This window comes from Lathamus discolor, chromosome 8, assembly GCF_037157495.1.
Source record: "Lathamus discolor isolate bLatDis1 chromosome 8, bLatDis1.hap1, whole genome shotgun sequence".
Classification (NCBI taxonomy): Eukaryota; Metazoa; Chordata; class Aves; order Psittaciformes; family Psittacidae; genus Lathamus; species Lathamus discolor.
In genome coordinates, this window is record NC_088891.1 from 8,894,744 (window position 1) to 8,918,834 (window position 24,091).

The window sequence follows — 24,091 nt, forward strand, 5'->3', positions numbered from 1 at the left end:
AGTCAGGCAGGGTTTCCACAGAGGTTAAACCCTTCCTGTGTTTCTGTAGCCCCTGTTATGCCCCGTGGTGGACCAGGATCCTACCCTGTTGGGAAATGCAACACAGACCAGGAATACGGTTTCTCCCCAGGAGAGTTCACTAAGCACAAGGAGCAGAAGGTGGACATGGGGGACACATCCTGCATAGACCAGTCTGGTATGGGTAAGTCCGAGGAAGGGAATTCATTGAGGGTTTTGGTGAGGAGGCTTTCAGCTGGGTGCTAGGTCAGACACTGCATTAGGAAAACTCCAGGTGTTTGGAGTAGACAGACATGGAGGAAAAAATCAGGTTGGAAGTGGAGGCCACCTCATCCAGCTCTTGTTCAAAGCTAGACCAGGCTGCTCAAGGTCTTGTCCAGTCTTGAAGTGTCCAAGGATAAGATCCCCATCTCTCTGGGGCCCAGTTCCTGTTCTAACCATACTCATTTTTCCTTATATCCAGATGGAACTTCCTCTGTTGCAGTTTGTGCCTGCCATCTCTTACCTTGGCTCTGTGCACCCCTGAGCAGAGCTTGGGCTCCAGTCTGTGCTGGTTCAGCATGTGCTGTGTGCCTAATGCCTTACCCTCACAGTGATCCTCTGCTGGAGTCAAAATCTCCCCTGTGCTGATGGGGCCAAAACAGGAGATGGATCCCCAGATGTGCTTCAAAGAGAGGAACAACCGCTCCCCCTGACCTGCTGTAATGCTCCCACTGCTGCTGCTCCCTGCCAAGGGGGTCAGTGCAGAAGACCCAAGGCTGACACAAGGCTGCTCTGTGTCCTGGACCAGCCGCCGTGAGGCAGGGAGACCCTTGGCATGCTGCTCAGCATCAGGGAGGCCCAGGCAGCAGAGCCAAGTCCTTGAAGACCTCCTGTGCAGGACACAGAGGCATGCATCCGACACAGCTCCATGGCTCCCTTGTACATGAAGGTGGGACATTTCCAATGCATGGGAGGAAAATACCGCTTTTCCTCCCAAAGAGCCTCAAGTTTGCCTCCAGCCCAGGGCTCTGCCAAGCTGGGCACAGAGGTGAGTGGGTGTCCTGGGCTGTCTCCAGCTCAGCAGTCACTGCTCTCCAGACAGCGGGACAAAGGGCAGCCAACGTTTGCTCTCTTGGCACTGGGACATTTTCCATCCCTGCTGGCCATGCTCACAGTGCAGGCGGCATGTCAACCTTCCCTCTGCCTTGGCTGGAGCCGGGATTGAAGCAGCCTTTGCCCTACTAACGCCTTTGCTCATCCCCCCCCCCCCCCCCCCACTTCCTCCAGGGCAAAGGCTGTGCCAGCCCCGGCTCTGCAGTGCAAAGGTACCACCACCTCCACCTCGGAACACGTTGTGTTTCTGCAGGCCAGAGCGAGAGCTCACCACGTCAGCTGGGTGCAGGGAAGCTGTTTTATACCCTGGTCTCTGCAGTCTGCTCCATACCCATTTATACGCTATGGCCGGATCCCCACAGACTTGCAAGGTATCTTTACACTTGGGTCTGGAGGGGTAACTAATTCATTTCCATGCCCTGTGGCAGGACTGGCACCCTCTAAGCCACCGCTGGCAGATGTCTGTCCAGTTTCTTCTTCAGGACTGCCTTCCTGGGCTGTCCATTTAGTCTTTTATTGTATTTTCAGTTCAAAAAGAAGTGTGACTTAATTCTCCCTTGCTGCAATACGAATGTATTGCCTCCTGGATGGATTTAAAGACCAATTTATTGCCTTGTTCTTGACACCCTTTTAGACACTTGAAGACTTCTCACACCCTCCCACAGTCACCTTTCCTCTACAGAACTGGTTCATTTGGTCCCTCCCTGGAGATGTTGGTTTTTAGACCTTTGATCATTCTTGGCACTCATCTGGGAATCCCAAAAGACCCATGTCTTGAGATACCACACTAAGCATGGTATTAACATTAGGAAGGCCTTGTCTGTAAGTAGTCCACTTTGCACATCTCACAAAGGCCACTCTCCTGTCAACTGTTTCCATTACACAATGTGTAAGAGATCAGTAATTCAGAAGGAAACGCTTGCTTAAACACTGCTGAATGCCATGCTTTGTGCATTGTTCAGGAACTGACATTTTGGAGCTTCCAAGTCTGCAAGACTCTTACTGCAGGGAATAGGAGCTAACAGTACACTTCGTTTTAATGTTATCCTGGCTCCATCCCTCACCACCTCATCTGGAGATGTCACCCTTCCCTCCCTGCCCTGAACAGGCATTTGGTGTCAAACAACTGCAGATCCACCCCAATGGAAAGCTGTTTATAAGATACTAAAATGCAGGTGCAGCCGTTCCTTTCACTGTAGCTGGGCACAAGGCTCCAGCTCTCACTGCTGGTACTCAAGGGCAACTGATGGCACTTTGTTTCAGGGCATTTCATATATGCAGTTTTACCTGGTACTCCTGTAGTTACTGCTTCATGTTTCTGCAGCTGAAGTGGGGATTGTGAATTAGTCTGAAGAATCTGGCTGCCACCTTGCTATGGCAAAAAGAGCTCTATAACCCAGGTGAAACTATAGGCAGTATCAGCCCCCATAAAGTTCAGAGATGGGAGGGAGGATTCCTCTTTCCATCACTTTACATCACCATACAAGTTACACATACAGACACAGTGTCAGGCTCATCTCAGTTTATTGCTTGTGTTCAAGCAGCTGTCCTTATTCCAACTGCTGTATTAGGTACAAAAATAAGGCACTAAAAGGATTTTCTCCACATGATTGTGATTCTATGGCTTCAGTCACATTATGTTAAAGTACATCAAATTGCTACCCTCCAGCTAGGGAGCAGAAGGCAACTATTAGTGCTTAACATCCAGTAAAGAGAGTTACTCCTGCATGTTGCAACACACATCATGAAGAATGGGACAGGTAAGGCTGAGAGAGGCTGAAAACTCCCTGCCCCATCTCCTACATTAAGTCTGTACTTGCCAGCGCAAGCCAGCCCCTACAGGAGAAACATCAAAGCCTGGCTCAGAGCTCTGCACAGTGTTTGCCTGGCACAGGGGAAAAAACACCCTTCTCCCTCTGTAAGGCACAGGGAGGTGTAGCTGCCATGGGGCCACAGCACTGTTCAGTACCAATTTCCCTTCACCTACAGGTAAAGTACAAGAGAAAAAGAGAAATGAGTTCACAAACCAGTGAAAGAAGTGGTTTGTATCTGAGAGCTCCCTGAGAAGAATTCAAAATACATTATTTTTTTGCAAGAAGATGAAATTCTGTAGACGAAAGGTGGCCAAACCTCCGCTTCCAGATCATCAAAACTCCTTTTCCTTCCTCACAGGGGTTGCTACTCACTGGGATAACAATCAAATCTGACCAAGGGAGGGATGGGCTCCACGCTGCTGGGAGCTGAAAGGCAAAGGGAGCAAAGAAGCAAAAAATATTCCATTGTTATAAAGGAGAGGAAGCCCTTGAAGACAACATATCCCATACACAATGCTCCACTACAGTCTGAACTGCCAGCAAGCTCTACTTTTAATGGTATTCATTTCCATACTAAAAAGAAGAGCTGCTGCAGGCCACATCTGGTCTTCAGGCACACTTATCCTGCCCAGCAACCTGCATTTTTAAAACACTTCACTGGCAGGCTAACACTTCGGATTCAAACTGGAAGTAACTCCAAGTCTGACCACAGTGATTTAACTGGGCTCTGCCCTACTGCGCCTACTCAATTCCAGAGCTTTTGCTTTTTAATAAATGGGACCAGTACCTTTTAATTTCTGTTTTCAGACAGCATCAGAAATAATAAGAAAGTACCTTGGTCCAGGTTAGAGTAGCCTCTGTGCACGTCTCCTGACAGGTTAAACAAGGAGTTCTCGTACCAGAAAGCAGCAGAACACACAGACCTAACTCTGATGAAGAATAATGATCATTTTATCTGCTAGATAATGTGCAGATTTTCCTCATGGTGTCAGAGCTGGTATCTGCAAAGTCAGGAGCAACAAACACTTCATGCCACATTAGACAGCTGGACACAGCATTTCTCTTTTAACCCAGATGATGCTGCGAGGCAACCATTCCCAGTGAGGGAATTACTGAATAATAATGCAGTTGCAGGGCAAACATAAGGCATTTCAAATGGTAGAACCCATTCAACCAGGGGGGTAACACACAAGAAACCTTGTGGTCATGAGAGAAGGGGAGGGAGGGCCAGATAGGAAAATCTAACCCATGAATGCCCAAATCCAGTTATAAGCTTCAGGTTTCACAGGGGATTTTGGTTTTATCACGACCAACTCCACTCCCTTCCCTCTGGGAGCTTACACAACTAGAAACACTCCCTTGCAGTTTTCCTGACTCAACAAGCTCTAAGCCAGGCTCAACTCAATTCCAAAGCTCCTCATTACACTGGGACTTTTCACATAAAATTAAAACAGCAAAACAAGCTCCTTATCACAATATGATTAATGGAAAACTGTTGCACTTGCAAGCACAGGGGTTTGGGAGTTAAGGTGCGTGTATTAGGATATTTAGTGCTTGTGAGTGGTTTCAGATTCACAGCTTTGGAAACCCAGTTCCTGACAAATCACAGCACTGTCAGCACTCAGACAAGCTTCTCTCATGGGTCCTTCACCAAAACCCACAGCCATGGGCTGCTGGAGAAGTCAGAGCCGGTGGCCAGTGGTCCTTGGCTCACATCACTGAAGGAGAAGAACACAGTGCTAATTTCTTGGGACACTGGCACTCACTAGACTACAGATGCAGTGTCATCAGTGCATGTGACAGAGATCATATCACTCTTGAGTTACCATCACACTGCATTCAAACCACTATCTACAGACGGCAAGATCCATCAACCCAAACCCATGAGAACACATGTACTTGAGTTCAGGCCATTTTAACAACAGCTCCTAACTTGCCTGAGCCCACTATAGAAAATCTGACTGTAGGGACCTTTGATCAGGGAATTCCAGCTTTCCAGTGTAAACATGATTAGTTATGAGTCATATACCGATTGCAGCTGCCTAAGCAGCTATTTCACAACCCTGTATTAAAATATAGGAACATCAATATTTCCTTATCTAGCAGCCATGTTCCAAGTCCTGTTTATGCCTTCTCCCATCTCCACTTCATCAGGGAGTGTGTCATGGCACCAAACTCATCTGCAAAGACACAGGGAAGAATAAAGGGTAGAAATCACTTATTCAGAGAACAAAATTAATCTTGAGGTTACTGTGAGACATGTCCATTTTGAAAGTGCCATATGAAGGATAAAAACCTATCAGAGGACCAATTGGCTTGCTGCATACTATACAGCTCCTTTTATGTCACTGTTTCAGCTTCAGATGTGGGCTTGCTAATGTGAGGATCCCCACCAGGGAGGAGAGGACACCACAAAAACCAATCACTCCTGGGTTGGTCTTGTAGATCCCTAGCGTATCCAAAGGACCTGAGAGATCACAGAGATTCTTCACCAAGTCCAGCAGCAAAGGAGGATGTTTCTTCAATATCTGAAACAGCAGGAGGAGAAAACCATGCACACCATCACTTTTCACACCATTAAGTTCCTGATTGTGTTTGTCCCAGCACGAGTTCTCCTTTATCTTTTCTTCCTGTATAGCTTGTTCCAGCCTCCAGGAGATCTCATACCAGTCCCTGCCTAGATTCATCAACAGCGAAATGTAGTAGCACTTGGTAGCCCAATTCCGCCACTTTGGCTTATCAATATCAGGTTGGAGCCCGACGCTGTTCAACCACAGCACCGCATCGCAGATGAAGTAGAGGGCTCGGGTCAGGTTGGAGGCTGTAAGGCAGAAGCGAGGAACCACATCTGGCAGGTGTGTAGTTCTTCTGGCTGCTACCAAGGCATGCACCATGTTTCCCAGTCTGAACACTGCAAGAAACCCCACAAAGATTAGCACGGCATGGTCTTTACTGCAGAGACACAGCGCTGCACAGGTCAACCTGTTACTGTCCATGTGTACTTTTAAGTAAGTTAGTGGCCTTTGCGTATTTGTATCCTTAAGCATTTTCTTCTCACAGCGTGAATAGCTACTATCAGCAAAAAAAGGGGTGTACACACCCCAATTCTGTCCTGCACTAGCCCAGGACTTGCAGCCTTCTCCTACTGCTCCTTTCTCAGAGCCTGGGTGCCCTCTGGACCAGTATGACCCACAGCTCTGCACCGGCCAGTGTCAACAAATAGGACACAAATAGAGCCTCCAATTTCAGCTGTTTCACTGGATCCCACCTAACTTTGTGGACAGGACATGTTACTGCACTAACCCTGCTGCAACCATGAGCTACAACATTCCTAAGCTTCTATGAAAGCCGTTGATTCACATGCTTAGCACACTAAGACCCAAATCTCTCCTCAGCCACGAACTTGTCAGAGTCCTGCACAAACAGGAACAGTGTATCCCATTTTAAGCTGTAACATATGACAAGCCTGATTTCATCCACTGTACAGCTTGGGGTTTGCCTTGTGAATGTTAGTGCAATATTATGCAAAATGCTTTTCATAACCTGCTGCAGTGTCACAGTAACAGATGTTGGCAGCACCCAAGCTCAGTGGAACTGCAAGAGTCCTGAATTCAGGACTGCCATTTATTAGCTATTTCTTTAGCAGAAGCAAGAGAATTACGGCTATGCTGATAAACCAGCTGGCTGATAAACCAGCTGGCCTCTCTGCTAGAAATTGCCATACACTGGAGCTAAGTGGAATAACAAAACACATCCACGGTAACACATTAAACTGGAATATTTGCCTCAGATATTGAAGTTGTTCCAAGATCGAGCAATTGCTAAGTAGGTGTAAGGTCAACTGGAAAGCAAGCAATGCAACCACGGCAACAGGCTAATCATAATGGGTGCACAGAATAAAGTGATGTAAACAGTGAGACTATGAGAAACGCATGGAAGGGGGTATGATTTAGTAGAGAAAAATGGCTAAGGACAACTACTATGTGAAGTAGGATATAAAAGGCATATTGAAAGATAGACCTTCAGAGATGATTTTATTGGGATGATGATCCTTCACCTCAGGCTGTCTCAACCCATTAGCTGGAAGGACTAATGAGACCGCAGCAAGCCAGCCCTGCATTGTAACTCTGGGGTCTGTCCTTGGCCAGAGTTGACAACTTGATCTCTGCAGCTGACTTATTTCTCTAGTTCTCCCAGCAGTAATTCAGATTGCTTGATGGGAGAAGAGGCTGAGGGGGTTATAAGTGCTCATTTGGCCCTATCTAGCCTGGCAAGCTGAGGCAGGATAAGGCCCATTGACCACTTTGTGAACATACTAAAGAGGTTTTGTGGCCTAAGGTAAGTTAAGTACAGGAAAAGCAAGGCCAGGAGCTGTTTTGCTGGAAGGAGCAAGCGAAGAAGGACGTATCCCCCTAGACACCAGGTACTTACTTTTGCGGCCAGAGCTCATGCTAGACTCCAACTGCTTGAGTTTCATTACCAGCTTCTCTTTATCAGCCTTACGCTCTATTAAATAGCTAAGCAACATGCATGTGTACTGAGTGGCTCTGGAACGGAAAAAACGAGGAGAACGGTACAGAGGTGAAACACGGACAATTCACAGCACGGCAGCAGCAGGGCAGCGCTTATGCCCGAGCTCCAGGACACCCCTCTCGCACCTCGCAGCGCCAGGGCGAGGTCCAGCCCGGGGCCGGGACACAAGGCCCAGCGGGCCCAGGCAGCTCCCGTGCCCGAGGCAGGGCGCCCTAACGCGGCTGAGGGCCCCGTCACCCGCAGCGCCACTGGAGATGCTGCTCCCCAGGGCGCCGCTGGCCCACGGAGGGCCCGAGAAGCCGGCCCCGAGGCCGCACTCACCGGAAGAGCTGGTCGCGGCCCTGGCTGCGGTTGGTGAACTCCACGAAGCCCTCCATGGCGGCAGCGGCGGAGGGGCGGCAGCCGCGGGAGGCGTGCGGGGACCGCAGCCGCTCCGCCCAGGTCCCGCCCCGCCGGGGGAACCTTCCGCTGCGGAGCGCGTTCCCGGCCGGGCCGCGCAGCGCCGCCGCGTTGCCACGGCAACCGCCAACGGCGGGGCAGGTGTCCCCGCTAAAGGGTCCCTCCGACGCCGCGGCTGCTCGGTGGTCGCTGCCGGCGGCTCCGCCGGTTCCGCTGCGGCCCGGCCCGTCGGGTCCCGGCTCTCGCTCCGAGGTCAGGGCACGGCGGCAGCCCGGCCGCGCCGCACAGGGGGAGGCTCAGAAAGCACCCGAAATGAAGTTTGTAACTTCCAGCGTAACCACCTGCGCTCCGAATTAAGCGGTGGGGTTTGATCCGGGCCGAATAAGTCATTTAATGAAGAGCGAACTTACAGTTTTTAGTGCTTTAGCGTAATTCTAATGCAGACCGGTGCCAAAGCTGTTATACTGCCTTTCCCTGCAGTCGGTGTGGCTGATATTCCTGGAGCATGACAAAGCCCCTGGGTCACAGGGGTGGTACAGCCAGTTGAAAGAAGGGTTATCTATGTCTATATCTATATCTGTATATCTATACCTAATCTATATCTATCTAGAACAGGGTTATCTATACTGAAATGATCGCCTTTCCCGCTTAGAAATCGTTAATCACCTTTTCCCCCATTACCTCATGAAAGCAGATATTGCCCGATTCTTAGTTCTTCTGCATCCGCTGTGCTTCCTGCATCTCTGGTGTGGTTTGCATCTGGAAGGGCACCACCATGGCTGTGTATATCCGGAAGCATCCCCTGGAGATTCCGCCGCCATCTGAGAAGGACTGGCTAAAGGATGACGAGGAAGACTTCTTCCTGCAGGATCCCGAGCGAGAGCGCGATGCGCTGCCTCAGCCCGTCAGGATGGTCACCAAACTGGTGATGCTGGTTTTTGATGATGCGATGGAAATCATTGAAAGAAGGGAAAAGCTCCGAGAAGCAGAAAAACTAAAGGTCAAGCCCACAGAATGCTTTGCTACAGCTGAATTCCAGGTACAGAGCCCCTCGCAGCAAAGACAGCATTAATCACTGTAGCAGTTTTTCTAGAGATACCCATTCAGTTGATTTCACGTTCTTCTGTTCATCGCCTTCCTCAGAATCCAGCACCAGTTCACTGATCCACTTCAAAAGGTTGCAACTTCTGAGCTTGCCTGACAGGTTCTGCTTCCCTCCCATCTATCACACCTCTCTGAAAACAGAGAAGCAGACATTAAACTAAATTCACCTTCTGCTCCTCAGGCTGGCTCCACCCTTGCTGGCTGGGAAGAAGATGATTAGTCAGTAGCATATAAATGGGCAAACTCAGGCCTGTGTTATGGTGAACACCCTAATGGAAGCACTGTGAGCAGAAGGGCAGCACTGCCTTCCCCATCGTTATGTGGAGGTATTCCAGGAGGATATGATGCTGTCTGCTGGAGTTCTGTGGTTGCCCAGAGGAGTTCAGCATCCCATCCCAGCTCTGCATTAGCAGTGGCAGGACTGAGCTCTTGGCATTTGAAGCCCCTTCTGTTTATTGGAAGGGGAAATGTGGGAGCGAACTTTTTCATTGCCAACACTTGACAATCTCTGGGACAGAGATGAGAGCCCCTTCCCTGCTCTTCTGATGGAAGTTCAGGCAAAAATTTCCCCTTGTAGAATAAATCAGCATTTTCTCTTGGTGAAAGATTAGGAGAATTGATGTATCCTCCATTGGGGAAGCAGTCGGGTACTCTCCTCTTTTCCCTTTCTTGGTAGGTAACTGGAACAGCCACTTGCCTTGCAGTGTCTGGGAAATACATCTTTGTTGGCTCGTTCGTGGGCCTGGCTGCCTTCAAGGTGTCTGACTATACAGAGGTCTGTGCTTGGGACGCAGTCAACACAGAGATTTGTGTTATCCATGCCTTGGATTTGGGAAATGAGGTCCACATCTTGTTTGCTGTGGATGAAATGGGTGAGTGTGATGTGGATTTCCTTGACCTAGCTTGGGATAGCTGTGCTCTGGAGCTGGCAGCTGCATTATGGAAGAGTGCTAAATCAGGAGGAACACTGAAGGGCTGACAGGTTTCCTGGAAAGCCCTGCAAAGAGAGTGTTAGATAGCAGTTGTAGGGTGGCAGAGTGGCCCTGGGGCCTCGTGATTAGTAGAGGGTGTGGGTTTGGTGTCCTGTGTGGAGTAGCAGAGGCACTTGCAGAGCTGAAGGTGGTGTACAGTAAATTTTAGGAACACTTTGGACAGAAAGAACAACTGCTTGGTATGGTCTCCTGCACCTGTAATTGCACAGCCCTGTGGTTAGTTTGTTGATCCATCTCAAGCCTATAAATTCTGGTGGAGATACTTTTCAAATTGGCTTGGCCGTCTCTATGTACAATCAAATGTTTGCTGGTGCTGGCTTAAGGAAGCCAGCAAAAGTTTCGTGCTGGAAGCAGTGAGATATTCTTCCCTCAGCCCATGAAAAAAATGTAGTCCTATTCACTGTCCTGCACATGTTGTCACAGCCATCTCAAAGAGCATGGCTACCATCTGTTCACTTTTCTCCTCCTCCTAATGCTACTTCTCTATTCCTATTCCAGGGCTTGTCTGTCTCTTCTGTTTTCACAAGGAAAGCTTCCTACTCATTAAAATCCTAAATGAAGTGGTAAGTACTGAGTTAATTCCATAGACACTGGGCGCAGGCTGGTAAGTAATCAATCATGGAGAGGACTAATTGCCCTCAGTCATTTCTGTCATGAGCAGCAGCAGCTGCCCAATATTTATTCCTGTTCTTCAACAGTCTTTCTGGCCTTCACCCCACTGAGGGCTGTGTAAGGCCATGGAGCTCTCTGAATCGGTGACCTTCCTTTAATGCCTGTTTTTCCCTGGCAGGAGGATATCAGCAAGAGAAGTACTTGTGCGGAGGTGGTGCTGTCCCCACGAGGTGATTATGCAGGAGTCCTGCTGCAAGGCAAGTGCACATGGTGTGATGAATTGAAGGCTGTTGTGTTGTAGCAGAGGGGCCAGCAGCAGTGCTTTTAAAATGCTCCAAGTGTTCTAGATTCACAGGGATTCTGTTCCTAATGCTTCCAGTCGCTCTTCCAGCTTAGAGAGCTGCTCCTGCCACACCCTGTCCTCTCCAAATGGCCTGGTGTGAGTCAAGACTGATCCCAAAAGTGAGGTCTCTGGAACTGGTGGTCAGTGTAGTTCCCACCTCCCAGAAGGCTCAGTGAAAGCAGGTTTCCCTCTCCTCTCCAGAAGTACCAGACTCAGTTCCTCCTCTGATTTACTGTGGCTCACTTTTACACTGGAAATATGTAGACCTGAAAAATTTTCTCTGCAGACACAAGCCAGACAGCACAGGCAGTGTCTGAAAACACTACAACAAACTCCTTGCTGCAACATTCTTCTGTTGGCAACTGCCTTTGTCAGCCCATTTGCTGCCAGCAGGTTTTCTGGACCCAGGTTTGGTGGAATCTGCCTGAATATATGCTGAGAACGAGATAAGTAGCATCCACAGAGAACCAGTGTGTGACCACATGCCACTTTCTACTTTACCTCAGAGGGTACAGTTCATATTATTTGATTGAGTCACCCCATGGAATTTTTTTGGTGGATGTGGGACCTTGAGGACTTGAACTAGAGGCTGAGATGTCAGTCTTAGTCAAGCATGTTAAGCCAGAAGTGAGGGGAGAGCTGCGCTGCATGGAGCTCACAGGGATTTTATATTTCCAAAAATATCCAAATCTTCTTTTAAGGATATAAGAAAACAGGGGCTGATTGCTTGAAAGACCTTTTTCTCTCATTTCCAATTGCTCAACATGGTTTCCCAATGCAGACAGCACGAAAGCTTGGCTGGAGATCTACCGATTGCCTAAGGATTCCTGGCTGAAGGAGATGGAGGAGAGCCCAGGAGCTGCATTAGGGCTGACTAGTGGGGAGAGGAGGTCAAGCCAGGCATCTGTGGTACAAACAAGTTCCATCTCCTACTGTGCTGTTTTTTCTTATAGCCCTTTGCCTATAGGTCTCTCCTCAGGCCTTTCTCCTGCAGACAGTGACAGCAAGATACAAGCTGAACAAGTCTGTTGGCCCAGGGGGATGGAGTATGTGTCTCTACAGCTGCCCATCCCACATTTCATAAGGCCTTTGTATTACTGGGACATGTTTACTCTCCCAAAACAGGCTTCCCAACAAGGTTCCCTTAGTCCCAAGGGCTAGTGCTCCTGCTGCCCCTCCCTGAAACTGGCAGCTCCTTTCCCAACAGTATTGCCCCATCTGAGGAGGCCATATGTAAGGGTATTCCCAAAGGGCTTTTCACTTATGTTACTGGGGAAAGGTGAGGAAGAATGGAAACAGGGCCTGATACCTCCACCTGGGAGTCTGCTCCTGAACCAGGGTTTGTGCTTTAGACTAACAACAAAAGGACCCTGGCACGATCATGGATGAACCTGCCTGAGCAGGGCAGGGGCTTTGCCTGATTGCGCTAACTACTGTCATCTCTGGTTCTTTGGCAGAAAAGTCTGGAGCTGCATAAAGATGGTTCTGCATGGATGGTAACTGCCCTCAATGAATGTCCTGAGCTGTTATGGGGAATTTAAAATGCTGAGTCAGTGCTCGACCCTCTCCTGCGTCACTTTCACCCTGCTGGATTTCACCTCTCAACACAGTCGCCTTCTGCCCAGCACCTCCAGCTATAACCCTCTGTGATACCTGCCTTGTGACTCTTCCCTCTTCCTTCAGCAAAGACTTTCCTGGCCGTTTAAGAGGGAGCTGCTTCTCAGCCCTATCTTCAGGACAAACATCTCTTTAACTTAGCCGAGCCAAAAGCAAACACCCAGGCTTTCCCTCTGCTGATTCCTTGTAAACTACTGAAGTTCCTGCCTCTTCCTTCCCAGACATGATTGATTATTTAGCCAGACCTTTTCTGTTTAGCTAAGTGTCAGTGTATGTGGGATGGGGGGTGGTGGGGACACACTGGTGCTGGTCCCCTGTTAGGACTTTCTGTTCCCAGCCAAGCAAATATGTGACTTCCTCCAGTCTCTCTGGAGTAAAATCTGGTTCTTGTATTCAGCAGCACTCTGCAACCTTTAGTCCTGCTTCTTTTTTTTCCCTTCTGTATTTTTCTGAGCCTTGCTGTGCCCACAGGAGGCCTGTGCTGCAACAAGAGTAATTTAGAGAGATCAGGAAGATCAGAAGAGGAGGTTATTTAGGACACAAAGATAGGAGGTGTTTGGGCAGGATATCTTTTGTAATGTTGTTGGGAAAATAGTGACCTCCCTCAAGCTTCTGGCCTGAAGAATGAGCCTAAACCCAGTATCTCCTAGGGCAGTGTCAGCCAACCTTTGCATACACTTTCTTTAGAAAGCATTTTATTCCATGAACAGGTGAAAACTTAGCAGTGTAGGGCACAACACAGTTCTCAGGCTGACATTTTCTGTTGCAGGAGTCTCCTGCGGCTGCAAATAAAGTTGATCTAAAGTTGAGTCTCCCAGTGCTGCTGCTGACAGTGAAGCCGCCCAAACCCATTACAGGTCAGGACTGATTCTGTACTTGCAACTTGCAGCCTCCTTCAGGTGGCAAAGGAATCGTGGCCTTTATGGCTGCAGAACAAGTCAGAAAGTTCCAGTAACGTGCTCCCTGGTCCCTTCATGACCTGTTTCTGTACTTACGTGTAATCCTGTAGCAGGAGTTGTTTCTTACCTGACCATTGCATGTGTCACCTTTGTAGCACAGTGTGCTTTGAAGTGGGTGTCATATACCCTTGGCTTCATTGTCACTGGAGGGGGAGGAGGTTGGTTCCTAGCACCCCCAGTTCATCTCTGAGTCCTGGATTTATAGGTAAATGCTGAGGATGAGAAGGGAACAGACCTTATGTTGGGACACTGTCAGGGAGAGTGCCACAGAAATGCAAGGTGAGCTGTGTCCTCATATGACTTGCTCTAGTCCCTGCCTTCAAATACTGGAAGAACCTGAACGTACACAAGTCCATGGGACCTGATGAAATCCATCCGTGGGTCCTGAAGGAGTTGGCGAATGAAATTGCTAAGCCACTGGCCATCATATTTGAAAAATTGTAGCAGTCAGGTGAAGTTCCTGACGACTGGAAAAAAGGGAAATATAACCCCCATTTTCAAGAAGAGGAAAATGGATGACTCGGGAAATACAGACCAGTCAGTCTCACCTCTGCGCCTGGCAAAATCTTGGAGCAGATTCTCCTGGAAGGCATGCTAAGACACATGAAAAACAACAAGGTGGTTGGTGACAGCCAGCATGGCTTCACTAAGGGGAAATCCTGCCTGACCAATTTGGTGGCCTTCGTGATGGGGCTACGGAATTGATGAACAGGAGTAGAGCAGTTGATGTCATCTACCTCAGCTTGTGCAAAGCATTCGACACTGTCCCACACGATATCCTTGTCTCTAATTTGGAGAGACATCAATTTGATAGATGGGCCACTTGGTGGATAAAGAACTGGCTGGATGGCCGCATGCAGAGTTGTGGTCAATGGCTCAATGTCTGGCTGGAGACCAGTAACGAGTGATGTCCCTTGCGGATCAATGTTGGGACTGGTCTTGTTCAACATCTTTGTTGGCGACATGGACAGTGGGATTGAGTGCGCCCTCAGCAAGTCTGTCGATGACACCAAGCTGTGTGGTTCGGTTGATACGCTGGAGGGAAGGGATGCCATCCAGAGGGACCTTGACACGCTTGTGAGGTGGGCTGATGCCAACCTTATGAACTTCAACCATGACAAGTGCAAGGTCCTACACCTGGGTCAGAGCAATCCCAGGCGCAGCTACAGACTGGGCAAAGAAGAGATTCAGAGTGGCCCTGCCCAGAAGGACTTGGGGGTGTTGATTGATGAGAAAATGAACATGAGCTGGCTTCAGTGTGCGCTCGCAGCCCAGAAAGCCAACTGTATCCTGGGCTGCATCAAAAGGAGCGTGACCAGCAGGTCGAAGGAGGTGATCCTGCCCCTCTACTCTGCTCTTGTGAGACCTCACCTGGAGCATTGTGTGCAGTTCTGGTATCCTCAACATAAAAAGGACATGGAACTGTTGGAACAAGTCCAGAGGAGGGCTATGAGGATGATCAGGGGACTGGAGCACCTCCCGTATGAAGACAGGCTGAGGAAGTTGGGGCTGTTCAACCTGGAGAAGAGAAGGCTGTGTGGGGACCTCAGAGCAGCCTTCCAGTATCTGAAGGGGGCCTATAAGGATGGTGGGGAGGGACGATTCATTAGGGACTGTAGTGACAGGACAAGGGGTAATGGGTTAAAACTTAAACAGGGGGAGTTTAGATTGGATATAAGGAAGAAATTCTTTCCTGTTATGGTGGTGAGGCACTGGAATCGGTTGCCCAGGGAGGCTGTGAATGCTCCATCCCTGGCAGCGTTCAAGGCCAGGTTGGACAGAGCCTTGGGTTGCATGGTTTAGTGTGAGGTGTCCCTGCCCATGGCAGGGGGGTTGGAACTGGATGATCTTAAGGTTCTTTCCAACCATAACTATTCTGTGATTCTATGATTCTAAGATGGACTAGTGATATGAAAAGTCCCACGAGAGAGGCAGTGTGTCCCTCTTCAAGATAATGCCAGCCTGAAGGAGGGATGGTCGAAGTGTCTCTGAGCACTCTATGGTGTCTGCTTCTCCAGGGCTGTGCATTTCCCCTTTGTGTTCCCAATGCAGGCAGTAGTTTTAAAACCCCTTTGGATGCCTTGAAGAAAGTGGATGATGACAGCGTGCTTGGCTTGGGCTACAATCACCTAATTAAAGATTCCCAGTGGAAGCAGCAGGAAGCAATCTTCCGCAGCACGTATCGGGAGTACCTGGAGGTTGAGGATGACAGCGAGAGTAGAGAGGAGATGCCCAGGTCAGTGGGAGCCCCAACCAGGATTTCAGTCCATGAGACACCAACACAGGGCACTTTTGAAGTGTAGATGGAAGCCCCTGTATTAGCATTGCCTCCTTGGAACTGAATGATCTTAAGATCCTTTCCAACCCTAAGCATTCTATGATTCTTTATCCCAAGGCTTCAGGGCAGGCACTAGAGCCATTCCAGGTCTTGTTGCAGTGCTACCTGTTTAGCAAAGCCTTTATTATAGATACATTTCTTCCTTTCTTTTTTTCAGACATGCTACTTTTCACTTTCTCCTGCCTAGCCAGATCCTACAGGTTCGGCCGGGAATGAAAGTGCAGCCAGGTAATCCATAGGTTAACAGCTTTTCACTCATTTGAAGCACGTCATTGCATGACTTTGAGCTCCAGTTAGAGCTCAGTGGCTCTGGCTTGGGTTCAGTATAACAATTCCACCTCCAAGGATGTAAGCCTAGATAAATATTTTGTTCTGACTTAGTTTCTGTGTGAGCAGAGTTTCTGTCCCACCAGAGAAAGTGTGAGTGCTCAATGAGAGCTTTCTTATGCTGGTTTGGTGTCCTGGATTGTTCCTTTCTTTGTCTCCAGGCTCTTTCTCTCTTTTGTCATCTCCTTCTCTGTACCAGATGTTCCAGCTGGCATCAGTGTGCACTGGGATGGAAGCCACAATATCTGCTTCTACTTACTTAACCATTCACTTAAGGAGAAAGGTGGTAAGGACATCTTGCTTTCTTTAACAGAGCACTCTGTGGGGAGTGGGAGTAGTCAGTGGACAGTGCCTGTCATTCAGCCAGATTGCCATGGTTCGGGGAAATGAGGAATGGGCAGGTGAGCTGCCTCATATCGTGTGGGTTAGGCTGCTGTTTGGATTTGGGGCTCCATGTTGCGCAGGCTGGCAGTAATTTTAGTGAAGCCACACTGGCAGGAAACCACAGAATGGTGCATGTTTTATTGAGAAACTAGATGCTTGAGAAACTAGATGCTAATACCATTAGAGAGATTGCTCTGCACCTTCTTAGAGTTGGCTCTCTTCATGTCCTTCTGTTTAGACTCTGATCCAAATCCTGATGTTGTGTGGCCATGTGCAGCTCCAATTGTGTGCTCAGCTGTCAGTTCCTGCTCCAGGTACCTGGCACTGGCATGTGAAGATGCAGCAATAACTGTGTGGGATAAGCAGCTAGGTGAGCTTACCCTTTGAAACTGTGTATTGGGTTCACTGTGGATAAGCTGCTCTTTTCCCTAGGAGTTTAAGGCTCTGGTTTGGTGGGAACAAGGGACTACCAGTGACTTTACAAGCAAATCTGAAAGCAGTTTGGACTCATTTGTTCACTGGATGCTTGTCCAGAAGCTGCCAATTCAGCATCACTGCCCTGGCCTTTGCAGAGACATTCCTATCCACAGTAAGGGGCTGTGAACTGCTGCAGCAAGGACTGAGCTGTCTTGCCCCCGAGGCTGTGAGACAGTGACAGTCACTGCTTTGCCACTGCACCCACAGATCGTCTTTGAGGTTGTGCTGGAATCGCGGTCCAGGCTGCCATCCCTGCCAGTGTTATTCTGCCATGATGCAGGGATTCTTCTGGCAGAAGAATTTTCTTCCATCAGGATTTTCTGGTGGCTGCTGCCCCTGAGCAGGCCATACCTGTGCTTAAGCTTTCCTTGAATAAATTGTCAGTTCCTTTTTCTTCCTAAACTGCTGTCCCTTCTTTTCCCTTGCTTCCCCAGGATACCCCCTGTCTGTGACTGCTATTCCAGAGGGACGCCTCATCCGTAGTATCCACTTCCTACGGAGTTCTGCAGTTGCCAGTGATGAGACATGTCCTGGTACAGATCCTGCCTGTTCCATCGTGCAGCTTCTAGTGCTATGTACAGACAGTGCTCTCTACTTGGTGAAAGCACCCAGGGCTGAGAAGTCCAGCATCATGCTCCTGGCAAACAGGTGAGGTTGATTCTGACAGAGCTCACTCCAGCCAAAGAAACCATGTGGAGCAGTGGTGAGGTCCAGCAGGGAGCCCCACATTTCTATGGAATAGAGAACTTTCTACTGCTTTTGTCCAGATAGCTCTGCCATACTGCTGTCAGCAGCAAGTGTGGTTTTTCTAGGAATCAGTTCCAGTGCTAAAACCTGATGGTTATGACAGAATTAGGGGGTTTCTGGATTCTTCTATGCACCAGAACACAAGTGCTTTTAGCAGTACTCCAGGGCTGATGTTCAGCTAGCTGGGCCTCTGCCAGGTACTCAGGTGAATTTTTACTTCTCTTTTGTGCGCTTGCCAGAAGTCAGAATAAGCATTTCTTGCCATCTTTCTGTCAATTTTATGTTCATTTGTCCCCTTGGTTTGTGAAGAAAGGTCAACTTGGAGGGAGGTGCTGCTCTAAAGGCTATGGTTTCATGCCTCCATGGCAGGCAGAGGATTTGTATCTCCAACATAGTTCCTAGGCAGGCTTGCACAGGAATGGGCCTCAGGGTTAGGAGAGAGGCTTTGGAAGGAGACAGGCTTTGTCTCCATAGGGAAGGGGCTTGGCTGGAACTTAAAGCCAGTGTGCCACAAACTGCCCTTGTCATTATCACAGCCTCTCAGTACACGTCAAGTACATGGATAGCGGCAAAAGTCTGAATCTGTTTTACAGGCCTCAAGATCCAAATCTTGCTGTCAGTGCGGTGGTGCCTGTCCTGGCATTCCCCAGTGCAGTGAGTATTACTGCCAGCTCTCTTACAAACTGGGTGGGAACACAAGTCCATCTGCCCTGGCATCCTGTTTTCAGTAATGTCTGTAACTGGGTGCCAAGAAGAAAAAGAACAGGGCAATCAGATATGGTGCTGCCCTCACATCCTTTCCCAACTATTTTTAGATAGGGACTTCCTGCACCATATACAGGTCTGTATGTAACTGGTCACACTCAAAGGATTTCTCTTCCGTGATCTTACTTAGCATCCACTTGCACCAGTGTCTTCTAATTGACCACTGAGGTGAGAAGCTCATGAGACAGGTCCTACTGCAAAGATGAGAGGGGTCAGCTTTGAAGCTTCGGGTGTCAGGGTCAGATATGGGAAGGCGTCATGGCAAAGAAGTTACAAGCAGAAGTCCAGCCAGACCTTTCAAATGGCCTCAAAAAGCTTTCAGACATGGGGAGAAAAGGACTTAAAGCTGCTCACCAGAGCCAGCCATACAAGAGGCTGGATCTAATTAATTTCTAACCTGCTCTGCTGCCCTTTTCCAATCCCAGCCTACAGCAATTCCAGTTCAAGTTCCCTGCACAGCCTCTTTTTTGATCTGCTGTGGCCTGGTGACAAGGGCAAGCAAAAAACCCCAGCATCATAATTGGGGATATGAAGTCCTGAATATCATTCCATATTCTTTCCAGGAAATGTTTTTCACTTGTTTTACATCCAAGTGTCAACTTGCTGTTTCAGGTGCTGGTCTTCTCCTGGGATGGCAAAGTGTCCCTGATGAACACTGACACATCACAGATTGTTTACTGCTTCATTATTCCACCTTCTCATTCTGTAGCATCCCCCTGGCAGCCAGTGTTTGCGGTGGATAGTGTGAATTGGTGCTTGCTGGTTCGAGGTGGGTAGCCCCCTGTGGTGGTCTTAGATACACGGTCACTGGATGCATTCTGCTGTGTACTGGTCCTTGATAATTCTTCCTGGATGACTCCTGATGCAATAGCTCACTGTTCTCATTTTTGTCTAGGAGATAAGCAGCAGCAGCCAGATGCATTGGCCAGTCGCAGCACCATCTTCCTTTTTGACTTCAACTCCTACCCATTGAAGGAGGCTTTCCCACAGGAACCAGATTTGCCTCTCAAATCGTCACAGAACCTGACATGGTTTGAGAGATGTAACATTTTCTTACGTGATAGGTAAGGTTCTCCTTCTGCCTGATAGGTAGGTGCACTTGCATTACTGTAAGCCGTGGTGTTGCTCAGGTCCATGCAAGATCTCACCCTGGATCTTCTGGGTATTTCTGTGTGCCGTGACAGATTTATGTCTGGGTAAGGTTGATGTTCAGGGAACATTGTCAGGGAATATGATCCTCATTTAAGAGTCTGCATCTTCCTTTTGACCCCACAGCCAGGCAGAACTGGGAACAATTTGTACCTTGCTCCTCCCCTCCATTCATAGCTTCATTTGATGCTTAAGTAAATTTGTGTTGGAGGTTTTGCGATTTGGGAAGGTCCCCAGGACCCTCGGTGCCGAGGTTGTAGTTTAGCTGCTGCATTGGGTCCATGCCGTCACTAGATGGCAATGTGACATCTCTTATTGAGCGACTTTTCCTTGAATTCTTTTGCGAACGTGGAGCCAGATCCGTGTCAATGATATTCTTGTTTGTTCTTTTCATTATGCCTTAATTCTCCAACTTGAAATGGAACAGGCGGGTGCAGGTATGACCTTACAGCAGATATTACGTGGTAGTCTTCCCTAATTCCTTGTCTCTGGGGTGAATCCTGTGGTGCTGTCTGGCTAATTAAATGCAGAAAAGTTTTATTCTATGCTACCAGCCACCAGTTCTGTCCCTTCTTCTAATAAAGCTGGAGAGGAGAATCTTGCCTGCCTCATAGCAGAAAAACTAGGGAGACATCACAACCAGGGGTATGTTGCTGCCTGGATACTGAGAGCTGATGCCAGAGCAGAGCAAATACATCTGCAGTGAGACTTGTGTTTACAGAAGCTAAGAGGCAGAGAGGAATGTGGAGGTTGTTGCTGTCAAGAGCAGCAAACTTGAGTGCTGAGTGGCATGAGGGAATCACAGAGGGGTTTTTGGATACAAAAAGTCTGAGCTGCTTAATTTGTAGTGAGCCCCAGGGCCCCTCGGGGGAACCAGCTAAGATTGTCCGAGCACCGGGACAATGACAGGCACTGTTTTAACCACTCTCTTCTTCCCTCACTAGGCAGCAGAGCCTGTTGGGACTCAGGGAGCAGTTGCCTGAATTCTGGAGCCGGCTGCAGGCACAAGCAGCTGCCATGGATAAGGAGAGAGAGAAAAAGAAGGGACAGAAGAAGCCGTAGTGAGCCTTTCATCCTGAGGGCAAGGCTCTGCACTATCACAGTCCTGCAACCCCACAATCCAGCACTGATAGTTTGACAGCAACTCTATTCAAATCTATCCTGCTGTTTTTCAGCCTAGGGCAATTTGTCATCCCAAATAGCTGCTTGCCTGCCACTGCTCAGCCACAAAAATCTGCACCCTGCCTCTTTCCTTACCTAACCCTCAGCCTAAGCCCCTCTTAATCAGACACAAACGCTACTGATGGAAGAGTCTAGAAGTAGAAAGGCCTCTCATTGAAGTGGCAGGCCCAACCTCTGTGTGGCTCAACTAAGTTTTTGGGCTGGATATCCTCCCAGAGGCATGGAGCATCACAGATATATGGTGTGTTACAATGTTCCTCTTTAATAAAGCTTTTTCTCCAGTAAAAGTCTCTTGCTCTTCATGGGGCTGTTATTTTGTCACTGATGCTCTGTCCTGCTGTTGCCAGGGCTCACCAATGTATGTCATCTTCCGCTCTGACCCAGATGGGCAGCAACATGCTTGTGCTTAGCAAGAGACCTGCTCTTTGCAAATCAGCCAACAAATCAGCCTTGAACGTGTCATGCCCCAGAGCACAGCAGCACCGAGCAGTAGGGACACACTCTGCAGTGTGAGCTACGCTGGTATGGAATTTAGGTGTTTCTTTTGACTTCAAAGCAGGCAGTTTTGGGATAAGGCTGCTATGGAACTGCAGCCTGGAAAAGTGCAGATGAGCTCTCTGGGCTGAGGTCAAGCTAGGACTGGTGTCTGAGCCAAGGACCAAAGCTGGGGTGTCCACTGAAGTTAGGGCTGTGCTAAGCCAAAGACAGGCCAGGAGCATGGTCAGGTCAAAGGCCATAAAAAGCTGAAGCATCCCTCCTACACACAACAAAAGGCAAAGAACTAGCAGGGACAATGCAAGGCCAAGCGTCCATGTGTTTTTTTCTTACTCCAGAAGTATATTGTTAGCAGCTTGCCCTGTGTACCTGATAGATTGGGCAAAAAAGGATGAGGGCTCCCTGGGCAGTCTTTCACTTATCAGTATTTTCAGGCCTGTAGTCCCGTGGGAAGCTGACAGCATCTAAACATTAACTGCAGAGTCTGACTGCTCAGCTGGGGGTTCTCAGCCTGCCTGCATCTTGTACTGGGTATCTTCCAAAATACCCATTCTCAAGCAGACCAGACGTATGATTTCTTGGGCATAAAAACCAGGAGGAAGCCTCTGTCCTTTTACAGCTGATCTTGCTTCCAGGATGTCTGCCTAATCCACAAGGAATCTGACAAATCTGCCAGCAGCTCCTCCAATCCGTGTGCATGGATGAGCTGTGTGTTCTCCAAGTCTCATTCTAGTGATGCCCCCAAAGGTTTGGTAAAGCATCAATGCAGGGAGCCAGGGATCCAGAAGGCTCAGCTCTGCAGACACTCTAGTGTCAAAGTCCCATTTAATTTTATCATAGCAAGTTGTCTTGTTTTGGATTGGGTTTTGATGAGAGGCCTCAGCTCATCCTCTGGACATGAAGTCACCCAGTGTGTGCTGGAGGTAGGAAAGGGGAGAATCATCCTGCTTGTTTCAGTCCCAGATGCCTGGTTTTGCTCTGGAGAATGAAAAACTATCATCTGAATTAAACCTTCCTGTTTGCTACCTTTGTGAAAGGCTTTGAGGGCCATAGTAAAACCTTTTGTGCTGGCATTTTCCATCTGCCACAGATTACAGCTTCACAGCTCATCTGATTGTTACGGATATTGATACTGGGTTGTGTGAGCGCTTGCCATCTGCTTCAGTGCAAAGTCAAGAGGGTTAGCTCAAACCACCCCCAGTGCCTGTTTAAACTGAGCCACCTGGCTCAGCACTGGAGTGAACAAGGAACAATCCTTGATCCTTTCCTCTGTTCTCACTGCAGTGGCAGTAACTATGTGTTTCTGTGGTTCTTTAAGAAACAATGGGCCTTCTGCCACAACTGGGCACAGGGAGTTATTCAAGGCAGGAATTCCTGTTCCTACAATCCTTCCCATGCTGCACAGAGCCAGCACAACTAATTTGTGGCCCCTCAAACAGCACTGGGTCTAGTTCTTGCTATTTGTGCAAATGTAAAGGGCTTGGGGATCCGTGCCCTTAATCCTACCCTATCTGCTTTCCATCCAGAAGAGGAGCAGGGCTTGCCTAGCATCAGAAGAAGCAGGACAAGGTCTGCTAATCAGTTTGACATACTGTGCATCCACCAGTTTGTGTGTATTCATCCCAAGATGTGCTTGTTTGTTTGCAGTTTGAATTTGCTCTAGAACTCTAATCATGTGCTTGGCCAAGATAACCAGGAGCTGGCAGGCTCCACAGAGAAAGGAAAACAACAAGCAGCTGCAGGAGGCTGATGAAGAGCCTTTGTTTTTGCTCATGACTTCAGCAGGGGACCATTTGTTTCCTGCTTCTTTGAAGGGATGCATAAAAATTGCTATGATCAGTGTGTTGACACGTGTGTTGATGATGGAGCTGTGTGCTGAGCTCCACAGCATGTTCTGGAGAGGACCAGAGGCACCTGACTGCTCCTAAGAAGATGCCCTTGCCAGCTCTTGTATTCCCAGTCACTCCATGAGTGCTTGGCAGCTGTAAGTCTGAACCAGTTTGAGCTATTCTGCTGCTGGAAACTACAGAAAGGCCTTGAGAGGTATCATATATATCACCATCAAAGGATGAAACCGTAAGAGTTCTGGCCGCGCCAACTCCTAGCTCAGTGCCAAGCTCAGTGAACTCCGAGGTGCTACCTGGGTATATATAATAGGAGCAGTTTGGCTCTGTATTTTAGGAGTAAAATAAAGCTTAAAGCTCGGTTTGTGAATTGGGGCTTGTGAGAGCTTGAGGAGAAAAGCTCCGATCCACAGAGAGGCGCTCGAGCCGCATCCTTCCAGCAGAGCAGTGTCAGGCCAAGCAGAGATGGTTCCTGTGTGAGAGGAGGCTGTACTTTAATCTCAATGAATTATCTGCTGTTCTCTGCAAGAAGCCAAATGTCATCTTACTTCTTTGCATACTTGCTTGTGCTGTGCTTGTGCTGTGGAAACAGAGGAAATCAGAGGCTGATCTGATAAGATTCCCCCACTCCTGAGGGCCAACAAAAGGGTAAGCCACGTCTGTGCTGCTGGAAGAAGTGCGGTCCTTAGGAAGAGCGGAAGCGTTGTGTGCTCCAGGACCTTACCCCTTACACCCGTGTTGCCAACTTTAATGCAACAACCCACATATCCCTCAGTACCTCGCCACATACAACCTGAAGCCACCCTAAGGAGGAATCTGCAAGGATCTCTGTGTCCTATCTGGGGCAAATAATGTCCCTGCAAGACACTGGGACATGCAGTGGTGCCTGGGGCAGGG

The 24,091-nt window shown here is 48.7% G+C and overlaps 2 protein-coding genes across 2 annotated transcripts; one reads left to right on the plus strand and one right to left on the minus strand.

Annotated features, from left to right (window-relative positions):
* Positions 1–2,620: 2,620 nt before the first annotated feature.
* On the minus strand, positions 2,621–7,953 carry PEX11A (peroxisomal biogenesis factor 11 alpha). The gene is made up of 3 exons (XM_065688330.1): positions 7,782–7,953; positions 7,359–7,474; positions 2,621–5,838 (listed from the first exon to the last, which is right to left on the minus strand). Exons 1-3 carry the CDS (start codon positions 7,835–7,837, stop codon positions 5,273–5,275), a joined length of 738 nt encoding a protein of 245 aa, XP_065544402.1. The 5' UTR covers positions 7,838–7,953; the 3' UTR covers positions 2,621–5,272.
* A 27-nt stretch (positions 7,954–7,980) lies between these two features.
* On the plus strand, positions 7,981–21,142 carry WDR93 (WD repeat domain 93). The gene is made up of 16 exons (XM_065688331.1): positions 7,981–8,898; positions 9,640–9,835; positions 10,454–10,518; positions 10,746–10,824; positions 11,692–11,819; positions 12,368–12,406; positions 13,297–13,384; positions 15,539–15,722; positions 15,982–16,052; positions 16,351–16,437; positions 16,774–16,905; positions 17,447–17,660; positions 18,353–18,413; positions 19,137–19,293; positions 19,420–19,588; positions 20,618–21,142. The coding sequence occupies exons 1-16, from the start codon at positions 8,635–8,637 to the stop codon at positions 20,733–20,735; spliced, it is 2,052 nt and encodes a 683-aa protein (XP_065544403.1). The 5' UTR covers positions 7,981–8,634; the 3' UTR covers positions 20,736–21,142.
* The last annotated feature ends 2,949 nt before the right edge of the window (positions 21,143–24,091 follow it).

Bases quoted from the DNA above. Each gene is read 5' to 3' on its own strand.
- PEX11A (XM_065688330.1), bottom strand. From the start codon at position 7,837: ATGGAGGGCTTCGTGGAGTTCACCAACCGCAGCCAGGGCCGCGACCAG. The intron at 7,475-7,781 runs GTGAGTGCGGCC...TTTCCGTTCCAG, and splicing joins GGCCGCGACCAGCTCTTCCG to AGCCACTCAGTACACATGCA. The intron at 5,839-7,358 runs GTAAGTACCTGG...GGTTTCTTGCAG, and splicing joins CATGAGCTCTGGCCGCAAAA to TGTTCAGACTGGGAAACATG.
- WDR93 (XM_065688331.1), top strand. From the start codon at position 8,635: ATGGCTGTGTATATCCGGAAGCATCCCCTGGAGATTCCGCCGCCATCT. The intron at 11,820-12,367 runs GTACAAACAAGT...GTTCTTTGGCAG, and splicing joins GGTCAAGCCAGGCATCTGTG to AAAAGTCTGGAGCTGCATAA. The intron at 16,906-17,446 runs GTGAGCTTACCC...TTGCTTCCCCAG, and splicing joins TGTGTGGGATAAGCAGCTAG to GATACCCCCTGTCTGTGACT.